The sequence below is a fragment of the Scyliorhinus canicula genome, chromosome 3, assembly GCF_902713615.1.
Source record: "Scyliorhinus canicula chromosome 3, sScyCan1.1, whole genome shotgun sequence".
NCBI classification, from domain to species: Eukaryota; Metazoa; Chordata; class Chondrichthyes; order Carcharhiniformes; family Scyliorhinidae; genus Scyliorhinus; species Scyliorhinus canicula.
The window spans coordinates 167,161,908-167,184,732 of record NC_052148.1 but is presented as its reverse complement, the minus strand read 5'-3'; the positions used below and the strand labels follow the sequence as shown (position 1 = coordinate 167,184,732).

Here is a 22,825-nt window from a genome sequence, read left to right as displayed (position 1 = left end):
AGAGCCGGGATCGAATCTGGGACCTCGGCGGCGTGAAGCAGCAGGGCTAACCCACTGCGCCACCGTGGTGCCCTTCAATCCTGTTTTAATTGAAAGGATTGGAGAGATAATGCAACTGTATAATTTACCTATGTGAAAGCCTTTGAAATGAAATTTCTTGAATACTTAAGAAGATATTAATTGTTTCTTTTGACCAGAGTAACCTTGTAGCTTCAGGAGCCAATGAGTCTGAAATCTACATCTGGGACTTGAATAATTTTGATACGCCAATGACACCTGGAGCAAAATCTCAGGTATGTTTGTTCCATTAATGTTTCCTTGTATTTAATCGACACTTCATTCCTCATATGTTGGGAAGTTGGTGCAAGGAGCATTCCTGCTTTCTTTTGGAATGTGAATGCTATACACCAGCGATAATCAAATGTTGCCCAAATCAGCAGCAGTTAGTCATTTTAATTAGAATGCAGCCCAAGAATATTCACTTGTTTAATTTTATCTTGATTAACAATAGTAATTATTAATTGCAATTTTATTTCACTATCACCAGAAGAATTATTATTCAGCCTGTTCAACTTGCTGCTTTCAGTTGATATCAGTAACTCAAAAGGTGCAATCTGTGTTAGGACCCCTCCTTCCACAGCTCTAACATAATGCATAATGCTTGAATCTAGGTCACAGTGCTCTGTTGCCATCAATACTAACTTAATGAACAGCTTGCAGGATCTTAATCAAATTGATGTAATATTTGGACTTTTTTTGACAAATTGACCTACTCAGTACTGCACTTGAATCCTGTTTGTTTGCTTTCAGGGAGCAATAGGGTTTTGCAATTGACTTTAAATAAAAAGTCTTTGACAAGCGATTACTTCTCATCTTAGCATGGTATTAAAAAGAAGCATGCTGTGACTTGTTAGCGCTTTAGCCCTGGGTCTGTCAATAACAAATACCATAGAAAATCTGACGGCATTCAGTTGAACATTTGTCAAATATTTGATTGCTGATAGACTGTCGAACAATTCGGGTCATCATAACAGAGCTTACTGGATAGAGATTAACAGTAGGGACCATGGGTCATTCCAATCTCATTGCTTTCCCATTCCCCAACCTGCCTGCCCGCCCCAATCTTTCTCCCACTTCAGAGATGGTGATTTATTAGTTATCATGACTGTGATCACTTAACTCTGTGCAGTTCAGGGATGAAACTGCATCTTCCCGAGCCTGCATTGTTCAGTGTCATCGCTCATCTATGGAGCTAGCATGAAACTACAGAAAAGTACACTGTTAAGCCATTTGACTGTATTTTATCAAGAGATGATTATTGGAGGAAAGTTTCATCATACCCTGCCTATGATTTTGCTGAGTCAAAGTACATACATTTTCCCTGACTCTTAATGTGACCGATTATTTTATTTGAGACTTTATAGTTCTTGCATGTTACTGACTGAAGTGAAATTATTGTGGTGCTATCAGTTTCTGTTGCAGTTTCATGGTCCTTAAATGCAGATTGGGACTGATAGGTTAATATCCACTTCTGTTTATTGGTCAGGTACAGTTTCCCTTTGCTCTTCAGTCCGTTGCTGATTAGACTTTGACATTGCTTTACTATGAGATTTCTATTTGAAGATCATCACAGCACACTTACCTCCTTTGTTTTATTCATTGTCATGAATGCTGGAACATACCAGGTGCTTATGCTTTGAAATTTTCCTTTAGTTACAAAGTGAAAGAGACGCCTGGAAAGGGAATAATTACAATTCCCGGGAAACACTTCAGTTCTGAGAAGTTTCCAAGAGATGTCAGGTTGCCAAGGGGAGAGAAACTCAAATACAAACTCTTTTGAGGTGCTGAGTGGCACATTTTGGCACCTTTCACAAGTGCTTACAAATGCAGGAAAAATGGCATGATGCTTTTGAGGGTTTAGTTTCTGATCAAAAGAAAGGGAAAAGAATGAATGGGGCTCTTGAAGTTTTAGGGAATGAGGAGTCATCAAGATGTGCCTGGCTGATGATGATTATATCCATATAGATGGCATGAAATTATTGTTGAAGGACTATGGAAGTTTTGACCTGGCATGGCAGGGAATGGTAAACTTCTGCTGGAAAACTAGGAGTGGCTGTCCCTTTCAATGCTACATACTTTCTGGAAGCATGGCCTAAGGTAAAAGCACATTTCAGCTGCATTAGTTAGTTAATATGAAATATACCTTTTTTCTTCAGTTTGATCTATCGGTTGCCAGTTAATTATGCCACAACGTGATGATAATCTTTATTATTGTCACAAGTAGGCTTATACTGCACTGAAGTTACTATGAAAATCACCTAGTCGCCACACTCCATTTAGGATGAGGAGAAGTGAGCTGACTTCCTTTGTATTCAGTTCCCTTGTTTTGTTGCAACAAAAATTTTAAAAATGTGTTTCCCTGTGGGTATCTTTTCCAGTCCAAATGTATTTGCTTTCTAACAAGCTAATAAAACCATGCTTTCTTGAGTCCAAGAAAGAGTACGTTCATTAGTTACTAAGACCTGAGAAAAATAAGAGAAGATGTGGCAACATGCACAGATCAGAAGTAAGAACGTTGAGTGCAAAAAAGTTAAAAGAATATATGAATAACTCCTTTGCGTGTCCATGAGGCGTACATTGGGGAATGTTGCGGCTGTTGAAGTTTGGTGACTCCTGGTGGAATTCTGGAGTTGGTTTTGGCTCAGGGCTGCGCTCTGTTGAGGGTACGTTTATTGCTTCCAGAGAGAGAGAGAGAGGTCTTACTGCTCTCTTCCCGCAGTCTTTTTAGATGACTCTTGTTTTTCCCCCCTCCTGCTGGTTGTTCTTTCTATTTTTCAGAGCCAGTTTTAAAACTCATTTCAGTAAAATCCCCGAAGGGTATTCAATTAGCAGGTCTGCATCCCTTTTGTAGTAATCCCAGTTTATCTCAGAAACCAATTGGCACATTTAATTGAGATGGGGTGGAGTGTCTGTTTGGGTATAACTAGCCGGGTAGCAAGTACCATTGTCTCCACAGAATTACAGTGGATTAAAAGGCGAGTACTTTGCATTTTTAATGTCATCCTCTCAAGAATACCTGTTTAAATTGGGCCTTGACACCACCATCCCCCCTCGGTCTAAGTGTGAAATTCCATGTGACAGGTCTGCAATGCAATTCATACCCCTTCCAGAGAAGTGGTCAACTTTACAGCGTTTGTCATCAGGTAACTTGACAGCCATCCTTTGATCAGTGTCTTTGCTTTTAAAAATTTTTTTAAGGAAACATTTTATTGAGGCATTTATCATTTTAACATTTTAGCATATTAACATTCTCAATAACAAAACAGTCCGACACACGCAAAAACCCCACAGTAACATTCCCTTTGCTTTTTTGTAAAAACTGGTCTTCAATCAGATCAATATATCTGTGAATTAGTTGGCTGAGTTGTAGGTACATCTCAGTTAGTCATCATGTCCATCGTCATGACAATTCAGGTTTGATCTATGTTGATTTTAGTTTGTTAAAGCCCATTAAAGGTGGATGAATAGATGAAGGTGAGACAGAGAAGGAACAGGAGTAGGAGTATATATTGCTTCACCTGTATAGAGTTTTGGTCAGACTCTGTCCAGAGTATTGCCCAGTTTTCGTCAATGCATCGCAGGAAATATATATTGGCCTTCGAGGGACGCAGAGTAAATTCACCAGAAGGATAACAGGGCTTGAATTAAATTGAGCTCAACTTGCTTACACGTGGCTTATATTCCCTTGATTATAGGAGGTTAGATGGTATGATTGAGTTGGCGGTGTGGTTGAGATGTTTAAAATGGTGAAAGGCTTGTCAGATGTAGACCGAGAAATGACTTTCTCTTATGAAATCGGAAACACAGAAGCCCAGTAAAATTAGCCATTCAGGGAGAAAGCAGGAAGCACATCTCCACACAGTGTAATATAAATATGGACCTCTCCCTGAAAGACTGTTGATTTTTTTGTTAGTTTAGTATATCAAGGAGCTGAATGGTTCACTCCCTCCCCTATCTGTTGTTTCATTATTTCTTACTATTCACTAATTTGAGTTTTTGACATTCTGTGTTTTGAAAATTCAACAATCTTAAAAATAAACCCATTTGCATTTCTCTGCTATCTGTGCTATCAATAGATGTGCTGTGCAAAGTAATTCACGTTTCAGTTCTTTTTTTTTTGTGGGCTTTTGTGAAACAACAGTTATCTGTTTATTTTTGTTGTACAGCAAGTTACTAATATTGGCCATGTATTGGTCCTTAAAGCATATGTGTGATTGTAGCTTGTAGTCATCCAGGGCTATAGATTATGGTTTGTATGGTTTAGCTAAATCCAGGAGAGTGCACAGCATGTTCTGAATGTTTTCAATAAAAGTTATTGCATAAAAAAGACCATTTATTAATACTTAGAAATTAAAATACTTCTATCATTTTGAAGATATATTTCCCATTGAAGCTGGGAAATATATTTGAACTACGCGTGCACATTCTGAGGGAGAAAACTCTTGGTTTTGTGTGTGTAAGTGCTACACCACTTTTAAAAAGCCTTCTTCCCAAAATAAATCTTCATCGAAGCTTTCAATCACTTCTTCAAACTTCCTGACGAAGGGTCGACATCAGCTCCTTTTCTCTGAAATGTACTTGTTCTTGAAACATGCTGTATAAATGTTGTCTAGTTGTATGATGGGAAGCTGCCTGTTGGATTAGACATCTATCAGGGTCTTTTCTGTATGGGAGATTTGGCACAGCAGATAGTTGGCTGTTTGTATTTTAACGAAAGGTTGAGGTTGCTGGGTGGATGTTGGGGGGTGGGGGAGTCTTTGTTACAAGCCGACCACCTTTCGAGAACCCATGTACTCCTTTCCATTTTGATTGAAGTGTTCAGAAAGAAGGTCACCAGTCTTGATTGTCAGCTGCTCGATCTATTGAAATTATTTGCATCACTGTGCCTGATGCACTGATGTTCTTCAAAACCAGGTGGTTTTATTGATAGTTTTTCTGCCGATGTAGTCGTAAAACCATAGCCCATAGTATTCATTCTAAACCATTGTTACAACCTCTAACTTTCAATTTGCTTTTTTTGTGCATCTGGAACCTCCCGAATACTGTACTGTTATTAACTGAAATTCTGTTCCAGATTGATCAAATCTTTAATCTCATAATTCTTAATTAAATAGAGGTGCTGATGTCAAGAGTGACCATATATAGATAGAGAAATACAGCACAGAACAGGCCCTTTGGCCCACTATGTTGTGCTGAACTTTTGTCCTAGGTTAATCATAGAATTTTGGACACTAAGGGCAATTGATCATGACCAATCCACCCAACCTGCACATCTTTGGACTGTGGGAGGAAACCGGAGCACCCGGAGGAAACCCACGCATGCACGGGGAGGATGTGCAGACTCCACCGAGACATTGACCCAAGCCGGAATCGAACCTGGGACCCTGGAGCTGTGAAGCAATTGTGCTATCCACAATGCTACCGTGCCGCCCTTAAGAAGAAATTAATCTACACTCCATTATTCTACCCTAATCCATGTACCTATCCAATAGCCGCTTGAAGGTCCCTAACGTTTCCGACTCAACTACTTCCACAGGCAGTGCATTCCATGCCCCCACTACTCTCTGGGTAAAGAACCTACCTCTGGCATCCCCCCTATATCTTCCACCATTTACCTTAAATTTATGTCCCCTTGTAATGGTGCGTTCCACCTGGGGAAAAAGTCTCTGACTGTCTACTCTATCTATTCCCCTGATCATCTTATAAACCTCTATCAAGTCGCCCCTCATCCTTCTCCGTTCTAATGAGAAAAGGCCTAGCACCCTCAACCTTTCCTCGTAAGACCTACTCTCCATTCCAGGCAACATCCTGGTAAATCTCCTTTGCACCTTTTCCAAAGCTTCCACATCCTTCCTAAAATGAGGTGACCAGAACTGCACACAGTACTCCAAATGTGGCCTAACCAAGGTTTTGTACAGCTGCATCATCACCTCACGGCTCTTAAATTCAATCCCTCTGCTAATGAACGCTAGCACACCACAGGCCTTCTTCACAGCTCTATCCACTTGAGTGGCAACTTTCAAAGATCTATGAACATAGACCCCAAGATCTCTCTGCTCCTCTACATTGCCAAGAACCCTACCGTTAACCCTGTATTCCGCATTCATATTTGTCCTTCCAAAATGGACAACCTCACACTTGTCAGGGTTAAACTCCATCTGCCACTTCTCAGCCCAGCTCTGCATCCTATCTATGTCTCTTTGAAGCCGACAACAGCCCTCCTCCCTCACTATCCACAACTCCACCAATCTTTTTATCATCTGCAAATTTACTGACCCACTCTTCAACTCCCTCATCCAAGTTGTTAATGAAAATCACAAACAACAGAGGACCCAGAACTGATCCCTGCGGTATGCCACTGGTAACTGGGCTCCAGGCTGAATATTTGCCATCCGCCACCAGTCTATGTCTTCTATCGGTTAGCCAGTTCGTTATCCAACTGGCCAAATTTCCCACTATCCCATGCCTCCTTACTTTCTGCATAAGCCTACAATGGGGAACCTTATCATGCCGTACTAAAATCCATGTACACTACATCCACTGCTTTACTTTCATCCACATGCTTGGTCACCTCCTCAAAGAAGTCAATAAGACTTGTAAGGCAAGACCTACCCCTCACAAATCCGTGCTGACTATCCCTAATCAAGCAGTGTCTTTCCAGATGCTCAGAAATCCTATCCCTCAGTACCCTTTCCATTACTTTGCCTACCACCGAAGTAAGACTAACTGGCCTGTAGTTCCCAGGGTTATCCCTATTCCCTTTTTTAAACAGGGGCACGACATTCACCACTCTCCAATCCTCTGGTACCACCCCTGTTGACAGCGAGGACGAAAAGATCATTGCCAACGGCTCTGCAATTTCATTTCTTGCTTCCCATAGAATCCTTGGATAAATCCCGTCAGGCCCAGGGGACTTGTCTATCCTCAAGTTTTTCAAAACGCCCAACACATCTTCCTTCCTAACAAGTATCTCCTCGAGCTTACCAGTCTGTTTCACACAGTCCTCTCCAACAATATGGCCCCCCTTGTTTGAAAAATACTTGTTCAAGACCTCCTATCTCTTCAGACTCAATACACAATCTCCCGCTACTGTCCTTGATTGGACCTACCCTTTCTCTAGTCATTCTCATATTTCTCATATATGTGTAAAAGGCCTTGGGGTTTTCCTTGATCCTACCCGCCAAAGATTTTTCATGCCCTCTCTTGGCTCTCCTAATCCCTTTCTTCAGTTCCCTCCAGCACCCTGTCTGAACCTTGTTTCCTTAGCCTTATACAAGTCTCCTTCCTCTTAACAAGACATTCAACCTCTCTTGTCAACCATGGTCCCTTCACTCGACCATCTGTTCCCTGCCTGACAGGGACATACATATCAAAAACACGCAGTACCTGTTCCTTGAACAAGTTCCACATTTCACTTGTGTCCTTCCCTGACAGCCTATGTTCCCAACTTATGCACTTCAATTCTTGTCTCACAGCATTGTATTTACCCTTCCCCCAATTGTAAACCTTGCCCTGTTGCACGCACCTATCCCTCTCCATTACTAAAGGGAAAGTCACAGAATTGTGGTCACTACCTCCAAAATGCTCCCCCACTAACAAATCTATCACCTGCCTTGGTTCATTACCAAGTACCAAATCCAATATGGCCTCCCCTCTGGTCAGACAATCTACATACTCTGTTAGAAAAGCTTCCTGGACATACTGCACAAACACTACCCCATTCAAACTATTTGATCTAAAGAGTTTCCACTCAATGTTTGGGAAGTTGAAGTCACCCATGACTACTACCCTGTGACTTCTGCACCATTCCAAAATCTGTTTCCCAATCTGTTCCTCCACATCTCTGCTGCTATTGGGGGGCCTATAGAAAACTCCCAACAAGGTGACTGCTCCTCTCCTATTTCTGACTTCAACCCATATTACCTCAGTATGCAGATCCCCCTCGAACTGCCTTTCTGCAGCTGTTATACTATCTCTAATTAACAATGCCACCCCACCACCTCTTTTACCATCCTCCCTAATCTTGTTGAAACATCTATAACCAGGGACCTCCAACAACCATTTCTGCCCCTCTTCTATCCAAGTTTCCGTGATGGCCACCACATCGTAGTCCCAAGTACCGATCCATGCCTTAAGTTCACCCACCTTATTCCTGATGCTTCTTGCATTGAAGTATACACACTTCAACCCATCTCCTTGCCTGCAAGTACTCTCCTTTGTCAGTGTTACCTTCCCCACTGCATCACTATGTGCTTTGGCGTCCTGAATATCAGCTTCCTTAGTTGCTGGACTACAGATCCAGTTCCCATTCCCCTGCCAAATTAGTTTAAGCCCTCCCGAAAACTACTAGAAAACCTCCCCCCCCAGGATATTGGTGCCCCTCTGGTTCAGATGCAACCCGTCCTGCTTGTACAGGTCCCACCTTCCCCAGAACGCACTCCAATTATCCAAATACCTGAAGCCCTCCCTCCTACACCATTCCTGCAGCCACGTGTTCAACTGCACTCTCTCCCTATTCCTAGCCTCGCTATCACGTGGCACCGGCAACAAACCAGAGATGACAACTCTGTCTGTCCTGGCCTTTAACTTCCAGCCTAACTCCCTAAACTTGTTTATTATCTCCACACCCCTTGTCCTACCTACGTCGTTGCTACCAATGCGCACCACGACTTCTGGCTGCTCACCTTCCCCCTTCAGGATCCTGAAGACACGATCCGAGACATCCCTGGCCCTGGCACCCGGGAGGCAACATACCTTCCGGGAGTCTCGCTCACGCCCACAGAATCTTCTATCTGAAATGAAGTATACACTAACCTGACACATATCTATATCTGAACACACTATATCTGAAATGAAGTATACTATTCCCTAACCATTGAATCTCCTATTACTATTGCTTTTCTACGCTCCCCCGTTCCCTTCTGAGCCCCAGAGCCAGACTCAGTGCCAGAGACCTGGCCGCTAGGGCCTTCCCCCGGTAGGTCATCCCCCAACAGCATCCAAAACCGTATACTTGTTTTGAAGGGGAACGGCCCCGAGGGATCCCTGTACTGTCTGCCTGTTAGTTTTCTTTTCCCTGACTATAACCCAGCTACTCTTGTCCAGTACCTTGGGTGTGGCTACCTCCCTGTAACTTGTCTCGATAACCCCCTCTGCCTCCCGGATGATCCGAAGTTGCTCCAGCTCCCTAACACTGTCTCGGAGGAGCTGGAGTTGGGTGCACTTCCCACAGGTATAGTCAGCGGGGACACCAGAGGTATCCCTCACCACCCACATCCTACAGGAGGAGCATGCAACTGCCCTAGCCTCCATCCCCTCTTACTTTACAGAATTAGCTGCCCCGTGGACCAACTGGACCTCCGCCCTCCGACTCTGCTTCCAGTCAGCTGTACTCTAAACTCCTGGCTCCCTTCACGCTCTTTGATAAATATAGGAAATGAGATGTAAGGAGCACCTTACTCCCTCCTCACCTAACTCCATCAGTCACCAAACCCTCACTGTAGCACTCAAATGCAACCAGTTCAGCACTCCAGTGCAAACAAAGTCTGCACAGTAGCTAGCTCAGATTTATACTGTGACTCTAGCCTCTGAAAAATGGCCTAATCCAATTAACTAATTAACAAGCTCCAGCTGCAAGTACCTACAAGTAGAACCTTGTTTAAAACTGATTCAAAATTCACCATCTTATAGACCAAACAACAACTTTTAAGTTAATTAAATAAATAAAAGAAATACTAGACTTTAAATAAAAATGAACCCTTATTCTCCCTCAGTCACTAAACTCTCACTGTAGCACTCAAATGCAACCAGTTCAGCACTCCAGTGCAAACTATATATATCATGTATTTTTTTGAAAATCCCTGATAAATATTTTATTTTATTTCCTAGCCTCCTGAAGACATTAGTTGTGTTGCCTGGAACAGGCAAGTGCAGCATATTCTGGCTTCAGCTAATCCAAGTGGGCGTGCTGTTGTCTGGGACCTGCGCAAGAATGAACCAATACTGAAAGTCAGTGACCACACCAACCGAGTAAGTAGATTTTCTGGGAAATGGGTGATGTTTGGCACAACATATTGCGGTAAAGAATTTTAATATGAATTGGAATGATGCTCCCCAGTCAGAGTTGCGACCTAACCCAATGGCACCCCTCCCTGACTATTCCTGACTATTCCTCTCAATTATGGTCACTACTAACAAGACATGTTGTTCCTGCAGCACGTAACATTACTATAACAATGTGCAAGGTTAAGCCAACAGACATATTGAATTGGTAGATTCCTGAAAATGTAGTGCAAACAAAATGTGTTGCAGTTGTTCTAACATTTAATCGGGTATAACATTTTGTAAAAAGACATGGTAGCACAAAGCTTCTGGAATAGTGCTGCATGCTCGGATAAGATTTTACAGTCTCTTGCACCTGGAGCTGGTTTAGCACAGGGCTAAATCGCTGGCTTTGAAAGCAGACCAAGGCAGGCCAGCAGCACGATTCAATTCCCATACCAGCCTCCCCGAACAGGCGCCGGAATGTGGCGACTATGAGCTTTTCACAGTAACTTCATTTGAAGCCTACTTGTGATAATAAGCGATTTTCATTTAATTTCATCAACAGAAATAGAATCCTGTGTCACGTGTGATCATTTGAGGATATGTATGATCAGAGTATTTTTTTCATTCACTTCTGGAAAATGAGCGTTGTGAGCAAGGCCAGTATTTATTGTCCATCTCTTATTGCCCTTGAACAGGTGGTGGTGAGCTGTCTTCTTGAACTGTGCAGCTGACCTGGTGTAGGTACACCCACGGTGCTGTTGGGAGGGGAGATTCAGAATGTTGACCCAGTGAGAAGTGAAGGAACAGTAATATAGTTACAAGCTAGGAAGGTGTGCGACTTGAAGGGAACTTGCAGGTGTTGATGTTGATTTGCATCTGCTGCCCTTGTCCTTCGAGGTGATAGAGATTGCAGGTTTGGAAGGTACTGTTGAAGGAGCCTTGGTGAGTCGCTGTAGTGCATCTTGGAGATGGTGCACAGTCATTGGCGGCCAAGGGAGTGAATGTTTAAGGTGATGGCTGGGGTGCTGATCCAGCGGGCTGCTTCTTCCTGCATCATTTTCAACTTGAGCTGCATTCATCCTGTAATATTTCAGATTTTCACTACCAGTGAGGAGCCTCAATAACATCAATGCAATCCTGAAAATTCACCCCATCTCCTCATAGAATCTTAAAATGGTTGAAGCACCAAAGCAGACCATTTGTCCTGTTGTGTCTGCACTGGCTTTCTGCAAGAGTACTTTTTGCACTCCTTTTTGCACTTGTAGCATTGCAATTTTTATTTGTCTCGTCAGTTGCTTATCAATTTCCTTTGACAGCCCCAATTGAATCTGCTTCCAGTGCAATCCCAGGGTGTGCATTCCAGATCCTAACCACTCCCCGTGTATTTAAAAACAAATGTCCTCGTGTCTCCATTGTCGTCTTTTGCCATCCATTTTAAATTGGTGTCCCATATCGTGCCGGCAGTTTACTGGTATATGGGGCTGGTGGGGGCCCCATCAGGGATACACACGTTAATTAGTGTTTTGGTAGCTGGTGGTGTTGTGCATGGTAAATATGAGAATGTGGTTACACTCTTCCTTGTGTCTGATATCCCTCTGTTGCTGTTTCTCTTTCCCCCCCAACCCCCTGTTTATGACTCTTCTATGCTTCTTTGCTTCTCTGTCTCTCCTCTTACCTTTCAGCTGGATGGTGTGACAGGTAAAAGAAGCCATCAAACGCTTATATTTTACTGATGGGGGTTGTAAAGAAATCATGGACGTCAACAGCTCTTCCAATTACTATACCCGTTCTTTAATTCACCTGCTGTGCTTTCTCCTTCCTTCCATTGCCTCACTTTCAACATTAACCCTATCTCCTGTTGTTTAATTACCTGCTTAATGCCTTTCACTCACTAACCAACTGTGCCAAAGGTAGCTGTGAAGTCCCAGAAGCATCAGTAACCAGTTCCATTCCCGCGAATCGTATTTTCCTTTTTTTTGTTTTTTTTTTCAGAAAAAAGTTTACATGTTTTTAAAATTCAACTTTGACGGAATGGAAATAGAATGTGGAAATATAAAGCTTATTTTCCCCCTTTGCCGTATGATCTCCGAGTTTCCCTTTTCTCTCTGGCTCTCTTCTGTATCCCCACCCCAGCTGTTTTGTTTTAGTTGCAAGTACTGCCATGGGAAATCCACCAGTATCTACATACTATTAATGAAGTGCATTGTTGCTGCTGGCAGATGCACTGTTCTGGACTGGCCTGGCATCCTGATGTTGCCACACAGATGGCTGTTTCCTCCGAGGATGATCGAATGCCTGTGATTCAGATGTGGGACCTCCGGTTTGCAACATCTCCCTTGCGAGTGCTGGAAAACCACACAAGGTAGAGTTAATACCAGAGAAAGGCATGTTGGTTTGTCATTATTAAATTGCTTTTAAATTATGATTTAGTGAGTTACTAATTCTTTTTCTTAATAGCTATAATTTGTTAAATCTTTTCTTTGATACGTAATAGGGCTGTGTTGAAATTACCTCAGTTTCTAAAATTAATTGTTTATGGATGAGGGCATCACTGGCTAGGCCAGTATTTTATTACACATCCCTAATCACCCTTGAGAAGGTGGTGGTGAGATGCCACCTTGAACTGTTGCAATCCATGTGGTGCAATCACAGCGCTGTTAGGATGGATTTCCAGGATTTTGACCCAGAACGACGATTACAGTTCCAAGTCAGGATAGGTGTGACTTGGAGTGGTGATGTTCCCGTGCATCTTCTGCCCTGTCCTTTTAGGTGGGCAGAGGGTTTGGAAGGTGCCATTGCATGAATGTTGTTGAGTTTCTTTCATACCTTTCTCTTCATTGGTTCCAAGATTATTTGTATTTCACAAAATGCCTATGTACTTCATATTCTGCCCCTTCAACATGCTTTCTTTGCCAAGTTTATTATACCGACTTATTTATGTTTGTAAAATATCCAGGTATTGTTCACCATGCATCATCATAGAATGGCCATCTCCAAATATTCTTCTCTATCCAGGAGGTTTTCAGTTTCTTACTTCCTCCTCAGCCAGTTATTGCCAGCTTTTCAAAGTTTCTCTTGGATCACTTAATAACATTCTCGCTTGCCTTTGAGTCAGAATATCAAGCATGTAATGTAGGCTAGTATTTCAGTGCAGCATTGAGAGCACATCTATTATCTATATTGTTACCTTTTGGATGAAATACTGACTGAATCTCTTGCTACCTGTTAAGCTAGATGTAAAGGATTCCATGCCACTGTTCGAAGAAAAATGGAATTCTCCTGATGTGCTCCAACAGAAAATTGATTAATTGACCATTCATCTCTTTGCTGTTGGTGGGACCTAGCTGTGCACAAAATGGTTGCTGTGTTTGCTGACATAACAGCATTTGCTTTTGAATCTTTAGTAGTTCTCCTCCACTTTCTTCAGGTCATTTCAGCACACTGCATAAACCTTATAAAAGGCTACTAATTCCAATCCTGTTGACAATTCTTCACTGTCAACATTATATGAACATCTGATTGGATTTGGCTGTGACGCAACATGGTTAAACAGCATTGTGACATCATCACTTCTCGGCCTTTTGGCTAAGTGTCAGATCAAGCCTAAAATGAGGGGCAATGCCTTTTCTTGTCAGCTTGGATCTTGTACGTCTCTCTTGCGGAGACCATGAATTGGCTTCAATTTGAATATGAATTGATTTTTGGAGCCAACAATGAGATGAACTAGCGGCTTGCTCTGCCCACTCTGCGCATTGGCTTTGTAACTTTAAGGATGGGTTTTTAAAAAATGTAAAAAGAATAGTCTCCTGACAATTACATCTGGATTATTCAATTGATATGTTAATGCTGGTGAGGTCTAAGGAGGCTGCTGGCATCACAATAAGCATAACTTGGCTAGAGACATGATCTCCAGAAAGATAAGACTAAAATTGGAAGGATAATTTATTTTTAACAAAATTTAATCCTGATGCTTTCCTTTTAAATTGAAGGAGCTGCATTTAATTCTTAATAATATCATAAATCGAATATGTTTTGCAGAGGAATTTTAGCCATTGCCTGGAGCCTGGCAGACTCGGAGCTACTTCTGAGTTGTGGGAAGGACAATCGCATGCTTTGCTGGAACCCCAACACTGCAGAAGTAAGCTGAATATTAAAAGAAAATGCACTTGAGCTTTGCACTGGGTTAGGTTCAGACTGCATGCAACTTTGTTTAGTTTGGAAATTTTAATGAAGTTTTCTCATTTCAATGTGCTGAACATTAAAAATCATGCAAGTCTATTGAGTATGCCTATTTTTACAGCCGCAGTTTGCACTCGGAAAGCACCTTTGACATAGTAACATGTTCCAAGGTGCTTGGCAGGAGTGTTAGACATGAAACTTTGATACTCATCCTTCAATAGAAAGTATTAGGGTAGATGACCAACAGCTTGGTCAAAGAGGTAAGTTTTAAGAAGTCTCCTAAAGGAGGAAGGGAGGGAATTCTTTTTTAAATAATTTAGAGTACCCAATTCATTTTTTCCAATTAAGGGGCACTTTAGTGTGACCAATCCACCTAGCCTACACATCTTTTGGTTTGTCGGGGTGAAACCCATGCAGACATGGGGAGAATGTGCAAACCCCACACGGACAGTGACCCAGAGCCGAGATCCAACCTGGGACCTCAGCGGCGTGAGGCTGCGGGGCTAACCCACTGCGCCACCGTGCTTCCCGAAGGGAGGGAATTCTAAGCATTGGGCCTTGGTAGCTGAAGGCGTGGCGATTTAACTTGAGAATGCTTAAGAGCAGAAGTGCAGCAGAGCTGATAACTCGAAGATGCCTGGAGGAGCTGAACGAGAGGGGTGAGGCTATGGAGGGACTTAAAACCAAGAATGAGAAGTTTAAATTGAGGTGTAGCTGACAGTGAAGGTTAGTGAGCACAGGGGTGATAGCTGAATGGGACTTGAGTGAGCTAGGACACAAGCGGGAGAGTTGTGGATGAGCTCAAGCTTATGGAGGATAGAAGATGTGTTGGAATAGTCCGATCGAGAGGTTACAAGGCACAGATGAGGGTTTCATCGACAGATGAACGGAGGCAAGGCACTGTCAGCTGAAGTTATGGACATAATGTGGAGATGCCGGCGTTGGACTGGGGTGAGCACAGTAAGAAGTCTTACAACACCAGGTTAAAGTCCAACAGGTTTGTTTCAAACACTAGCTTTTGGAGCATTGCTGCTCACTGCTCACCTGAGGAAGGAGAAGTGCTCCGAAAGCTAGTGTTTGAAACAAACCTGTTGGATTTTAACCTGGTGTTGTAAGACTTCTTACTCTTATGAACATAGAAAGAGATTATCTTAAATATGGTGTGGATATAGAACATAGAACATAGAACAGTACAGCACAGAACAGGCCCTTCGGCCCTCGATGTTGTGCCGAGCAATGATCACCCTACTCAAACCCACGTATCCACCCTATACCAGTAACCCAACAATCCCCCCATTAACCTTACACTACGGGCAATTTAGCATGGCCAATCTGTGGCTGGAAGCTCATCCCAGGGCCATTTATGACTCCGAGGATACCTTTTGCAACTTTGTTATTAATTTAATACTTTGTGGGATTTGGAAACAAAGTGAAGAACACAACCATATACCTTTTTCTGTAGGTTTCCCTAGAGGAGATCCGTAGGTAAATATAATCACAAAAACTACAAAAACATATTGGCGGCAAGAATATGAGTCGCAGAAGAAAAGTAAGCAACTATTTGGACCATTGAGTGATTATTTCAGTAGCAAAAGCTACTGCTACATGGACTCCATCATGCCCATTCAATTAGCCGAGAGAAAATTCCGTGTTATATTCCCTGATCCCTAAATGATAGCAACAATGTCCAGGACCCTTATTTCTCCACTGTTCAAGCCCAATCAATGTTCTACCCTCACCTTCGCTCACAGTAAACATGGAGTCCCATATCACCACGTTCTCTGTAATCAATCAATCCTGTGGGTACAGAGATATATCTAATGGCACATTCTGTTTTCACATTCCAAATTTGAATGGTTAAATTCAGTATTAAAGTTATATGTCTGACTTAATTCAAATCAAATATTATCCATTTTAATTATTAGTCTCTGTTTTAATTGGTTTTTTTTTTTGACAGGTGGTTTATGAGCTGCCTACAGCCACACAATGGTGCTTTGATATTCAGTGGTGCCCACGGAACCCTGCTGTCCTCTCTGCAGCTGCATTCGATGGCCACATCAGCATCTACTCCCTCATGGGTGGGAATCTTGATGCACAAAGACAGCGACAGGTTGACAATGTAAATAAATCTTTACGAAGGTGGTGGTGATTTATCTTGTTTCTTGTGTATTTTGTCACTCCTCTTGCTGCTGTGGTTCCTTCACTGTATGTAATAAGAGATGCCTTTACATAATTTCATTATATGTGCCAACGGGTTCAGAAGGAATGCCAATATTAAAATGGAAAAAAATGCAGTCTAGACTGTGGTGCTAACCTATCTCACATGCTCACCACTTGGTGTTGAACAAATCAATCTTTCATTGATCACAGTGGTATATACATTGGACACGGTTATATGTGGGTAGTGCAGTCAGATGAAAATAACTTATTTACATTGTGTTTTTAGTGTAAAAGAAACGGGAGTGGTAGCGGGGTAGTAGTATTGTTACTGGTGTAATAATCCAGTGATGCAGGGGACCCTGGTTCGAATCCCACCATGTTGGTGGAATTTGAATTCAAAATCTTAAACTATTGCCAATTGTCGTAAAAGAAACATTCACTAATGTCCTTTAGGGAAGGAAATCTGCTCTCCATACCTGGTCTGATCTACATGTGACTCCAGACCCACAGCAATGTGGTTGACTCTTAAATGCCCTCTGAAACGGCCTAGCAAGCCACTCAGTGCAAGGGCAATAAGTAATGGGAAATGAAGGCTGGCCTAGTCAGCGACAGCCACATCCCATGAATGAATAAAAGGTATGTTACAAAACAAAACATGATATTTAATCACAGAGAGATATTAGGTGAGCTGACCAAAAGGTTGTCAAAGAGATAGGTTCAAGTGTTTTGGAGGAGGAAAGCAAGGTAGAAAAGGTGAGAGGTGCAACAAGGGAGGTCCACCGCTTGGAGCCTATGCAACAAAAGGCACAACCATGAAGGGCGGAATGATTAAAATGGGGATACTCAAAAAGCCAGAATTGGATGAACGTTGATACCTTGCAGTAGATTTAAGAGATAGGGAGGGACAAGGCCATGAAAGGATTTGAAAGCAAAGTTGAGAATTTTAGAATGAAGGCATTGCTTGAGGGAACCCATGTTGATCAGCAAGCAGCGGAATGATAGGTGAATAGAGCAGTCCGAGTTGGGACACAAACAGAGTTTTGGGTTACCTAAAATTTATGGAGGGTAGAAAGTGGGAAGTTGCCAGAAGTGCATTGGAATAGTCAAGTCTGGGGTAATGATGGCATTCCACAACAGATGAGCTGAGGCAGGGGAGAAGTTGGGTGATGCCACGGAGATCAAAATATGAACATGTGGTCGGAAGCTAATGTTGGGGGTCAAATATGGCACCAAGTTTGCAATTAGTCTATTTAGTTTCAAAAATATAAATTTCACAATTTATAAATCAGGTGAAGATTGAAGGTATGAGCTGTGAGAGAAATATGGTTCAGAATGGGAGTGGAAGTGACATGATGCTGGGGATGTAGTTGTGCTGGCTGTTGTGCTGGCTGGGGACAATGAGCCATTGATTTTAAGTTGGCCGTGCTTTTCAAGGATGCATCAAAATTATTAGTGGGATCATGAGGACATGGAAAAAGATTGTCCCCAGGATCAGTGCCTATGTTCGACTTGCTCTTGAGTTTATGTTACAGCTGTTTTGAAAGCAACAAATGTGACAAATCAAATATTTACCATTTTTAACGTTGGTCTTAGTGTAAGCATATATGTGATGTCTCCTTGCCTTTTTGTGTTTTTACACCAGACTATGCTCTGTCGCCAATGATCTACAAATGCTATATTTTTGTTTTTGACAGATTTCATCCTCCTTTGGGAATTTAGATCCATTCGGTACTGGACAGACCCTTCCTCCGTTGCAGCTCCCTCAGTCTGTAGCACAACCAAGTGTTGTGCTGCCTCTTAAAAAACCACCCAAGTGGATTCGCCGCCCTGTTGGAGCTACATTTGCTGTAAGTTTTGAAATCTTTGTATTCTAGAGTAAAAATAAATAATTTATAAAATCACAAGGTTGTTTTTCCACTTTGTGCCCTTTTCTCTCCTCTTCAGAATGTGATCACTCATGCCAGAGTATGAATCTACATCTGACAGCACCCATCCCTGTGTCTTACCTAAATACCTATTCATCTTGTGAGAAATTTGAGATAGTGAGTGCTGACAAAGTATTTGATTGCAGGAGCCGTCACAGCAGGGCTGCTCTTGTCTTCATCAGACATCCTCGTGCACACTTGGTGTTAGAGTAACTGGATAGTGCTGGAGAGCAAGATTTCCAGCTAAATTTGCGTGCGCAGTCCAGGTCATTTGTGGTGCTTTCACCACTCTCCCTATTGACGTTAGCTGACCGCAGATCACTGTTTGAAGTTTGCATTCTCCTGCCCTGTGTACCCGAGTGCCATGCCCAACAGTTTATTCAGCAGTAATGAAGTAACTTCATGGCATTTTCCCTCGGTGTGCAATTTTGTCTCACAGTTACAGCAAATTCATTGTTTCCATTGATTTATTTTTCTCCCATATCTTTGTAATGAGGAAGCTCCTGCCTCTCCTTTGGTGGTATGGTGGAGGTTGACTACCCACATTTGTAAAAATTACTGCAGTTTTAGTATTTAATTTAAATTGATTAATATGACACTTACATACTTGCCATTGCTGCAATTTGAATTTAACGGCTGAACTCTTTTTCTTTTCCCCCCTCTTTCTCCATTGCTTAATTGTTCTGTGTGTTACCTTTTGTGAAATTTCATGGCAAGTTTGGAGGAAAGCTTGTCACGTTTCAGAACGTGAAACCCCAATCTCAACAGCAGGAAGTTCCGTTCCAAGTATTCGTCAGTCAAGTTGTCACAGAATCGGAACTCCTGAACCGTTCCAATGAGCTGCAGTCAACGATACATACAGGAGGCTTTGTGGAGTACTGTCAATCAAAAGTTAATGCTGCCCAGACAGACTTTGAGAGGAACGTTTGGGGGTTCTTAAAGGTGAGAGGAAATGCTGACGGTGAATTGTTGAGACTTTTCATTGAATCATTGAATGGTTACAGTACAGGAGCAGACCATTTTTCTGCAAGTGCAATTCACCTAGTCCCATTTCCTTGTCTTTTCCCTGTAGACTTGCACTATTTTCTTCAGAAATTATCCCATTCCCTTTTGAAGGCCTCAGTTGAATCTCTCTCTACTATGCCTTAAGGCAGTTGAGTCTCTCTCAACCATGCCCTAAGACAGTGCTTTGCAGATCCCAGTTGCTCTCTGTGTAAAATAAGTCTTTGAGATAGTGAATGAGTTGATGAATATTTCAAAATGCTATAGATTCTGAAAAGATTCATGTAGACTAGAAAGTAGCAAATGTAACCCCACCATTTTAGGATGGGTGGAAGTGAATGGAGAACTACAGATCTGTTTGACGTCAGTAGTAGGAGAAATGTTAGAATCCATTATAATGGATGTAATAGCTGGCCATTTAGAAAAGACTGGGAGGATTTATGCAAGGGAAATCTTGTTGGAGTTTTTTGAGGATGTTAGTTGTAGTATGGATAAAGAAGAACCAGTGGATGTGATGTATTTGGATTTAAGAAAGCTTTTGTGAGGCTCCACACAGGAGGTTAGTAAACAAAATTAGAGTGCACAGGATTAGGTATAATATACTGGTATGGATTGAAAATTGGATGGCACAGAAAACAGAGTAGGAATAAACGGCATTCTCGGGGAGGCAGGCTGTTTACTAGTGGGGTACCACAAGGATCAGTGCTGGAGCCACACATGTTCAAAATCTATAAAAAGTATTTGGATGTTGGTACTAATCGTAATTTTCCAAATTTGCTGATAACTCAAAACAAGGTGGGAATGTAAGTTGTGAGGAGTATGCAAGGAAATTTGAGGAGAATTTGGGTGGGCTAAGTGAATGAGCAGAAACATGGCAAATAGAATATAGTGTGAATAAGTTTGAAGATATCCAATTTGTTGAAAAAAACAGAAAGTATTTCTGAAATGGTGAGAGGTTAGGAAGTGTTGATGCCCAAAGGGACCTGCATGGTATTGTTCATGAGTCACTAAAAGTTGACATGCAGGTGCAGCAAACAACTAGGAAGGCAAATGGTATGGTGGTCTTCATTTCAATGCGAATTGCCTACAGGAGTAAAGATAGCTGTCTATGATTGCAGATAGCCTTGGTGAGGCCTCAACAGGAGTATTGTGTATAGTTTTGATCTCCTTCTCAAAGGAAAGCTAGCTTGTCTTGGGGGAAATGCATCGGAGGTTCACCAGACTAATCCCTAGGATGGCAGGATGTTTTATGAGGAAAATGGCCCTGAGGAATGTGAGGTGTACTTATTGAAATGTACAAAATTATTACAAGATGTGGCAGGATGGATGTAGATAGGACGTTTCCCCTGGCTGGTGAATGTAGAACAAGGGGTCACCGCCTCAGAATAAGGGACAGGCCATCAACAGATGAAGAAGAACTCTTGGTCATTCGGGGGTGGTGAATCTTTGGAATTCTCTACCCCAGAAGATGAGGAAGCTCAATCATTGAATGTGTTTAAGACTGAAATGGATAGACTTCTGGATCAGGGGTGTATTGGGGAAACCCAATGATCAGCCAAGATGTGTTTGAATGACATAGTAGGCTCGATGGATCAATTGGCCTTTCCCTATTCCTATGTTCCTAATTGGTGTTTTGGCTCCAGGCTGCATGAAGTGAACATCAGTTCCCACATTCACATTTGTTTTTACCCACTTTATATTTTCTTTGCTTCAATGAAATCTGAAAACATTCTTTGTTTACCTGCAAATTATCGTCTGAAGAATCCTTTGATTTCAACAAAAAATGCTTTGCTATTTCAAGAGTCATCCTGCTAAAATCCTCTCTTGCATTTTCTGATTGCCTGTTAAACTTCAAGAGTCCTCATAACCACCATTTGCTTTCAGAGGTGATTTATTGTTGCCTCATAAAAATCTATCCAAAAGAAGTTTTAATTGCTTGTTTTCTTAACCTGTCCCATCACAGCTCTATGATCTTGCGTCCTTTTGTCATTTTTGTTAACGCTGAACCCGGTTGGGAATCTGGTGAGCAGAACTGTATGGTTTCACTAAAATATTATTGAGTGCCAGTGTCATTTTCCTCTCCCACTATTTCCCACTCTCTTCATCAGGAGGCATTGACCTTTCATTGGACTGTCACCTGGTATCCTCCTCTCTCTTCACTCTCCATGCCTGAGCTTAGAGATTGTGTCAGCGGGCCGTTCAACTGCTCCAGCTATTATCCTTGAACAATTAAGGGTAGAAACCCTGGCTAATTATCCATTTGTTAACACACGGGAGTTGTAGGTAATTGCAACAATGCAACAACTAGCCTGGAGAACCAGGAATTGATCCAATAAATTTAGAGATGTTGCCATTTATTGACCAGCTGAATAATCGTGCATCTTTCAAGGTGTGCTGTTTGGATCCATTTATATGCAATGATGTTTTATTTAGTTCAGCAATAACTGGCAAGTACCATAATAAAACGGAGTCTTTGATCAAGATTTATATCAGTGAAAAACAGGATAGATTGTGATTGGAATGCTTTATAACAAAACTTTTTTTCCTGGGATCCACTTTTGCCAATTGGCTGACCTTCGGGACCCATGCCACATTTGCTAACCTAGACTCAAGGCAGTGGTTGAGATACTAAAGTTTTGTTGCCCCAGGCAAGAGAGGGAAACAACGTCATCTAGCTTTCCTGTTCTAATTCACTATCCAGTAGCCTCTGGAGCATTGAATTTATGTTGACATAGAGTGAGGACAGGATCATATATGCCTGTGATGTCCTCCATCTATAAAGGTTCACTGTCCAGGGTCACACATGAAGGATAATTACTCATGAGGGATACTGGAGAGCCGCCAACAATTGTGAACTTGCATTCATCGTGGCCCACTACCTTGAGGAAACAAAGAAGTGAAGAAAACTGAGGTGAAGAGAACAAAGAACAAATATTTGTGGGGCAAAGCCATATGTGGTTCTTGTAAATAAAACAGCCATAAGTCTGAAGGTAGTGATATTAAGATCTTGATTTATAATTTGCTTATATGCAATTCAATTATTTGATGCAAGTTTATTCAACTTCAAAGTGTACTATTAGAAATAAGTTCACCTTCACCCCCACATCCCAAAGATGTGCAGGGTAGGTGGATTGGCCACTCTTTTGAGGTCCACCAACAAATCGGAAGAATGGAAAACAAACTGAGGGACAAAGCTAAAAAAGGCCACTCCTGTTAGGGCCACTGCCCAAACATAATAAAGATCAATGGAAACTTAAGAACATCAAATAAGAGTGCAGTTAAATGGGTCAATAAAGCACACCAGCCCCTGTGGTGCTCACCGGGCACGGAAGGCCAAGATGGTGCCCACGGACACCGCATGCTCCCTTTCCAGGGACATCCGGCCGCGAATGTAGCCATGGGAGATAGACAGACAGACAGTCTGGCCGGACGACCCCCTCGGTCGCCCGCTG

The 22,825-nt window shown here is 42.1% G+C and overlaps 1 protein-coding gene across 8 annotated transcripts in view; it reads left to right on the top strand.

The window, feature by feature from the left end:
* The window catches only part of sec31a (SEC31 homolog A, COPII coat complex component), a 133,527-nt gene that overhangs the window by 25,067 nt on the left and 85,635 nt on the right, over positions 1-22,825 (top strand). For 7 of the 8 annotated variants that reach the window (XM_038791676.1, XM_038791679.1, XM_038791680.1 and 4 more), the window contains exons 5-11: positions 198-293; positions 9,949-10,089; positions 12,327-12,469; positions 14,146-14,245; positions 16,244-16,405; positions 18,141-18,293; positions 19,089-19,313. In XM_038791676.1, coding sequence (XP_038647604.1) covers positions 198-293; positions 9,949-10,089; positions 12,327-12,469; positions 14,146-14,245; positions 16,244-16,405; positions 18,141-18,293; positions 19,089-19,313 — 1,020 coding nt within the window. The remainder of the gene's footprint in view (positions 1-197; positions 294-9,948; positions 10,090-12,326; positions 12,470-14,145; positions 14,246-16,243; positions 16,406-18,140; positions 18,294-19,088; positions 19,314-22,825) is intronic. The other variant, XM_038791674.1, reaches the window with a different exon arrangement.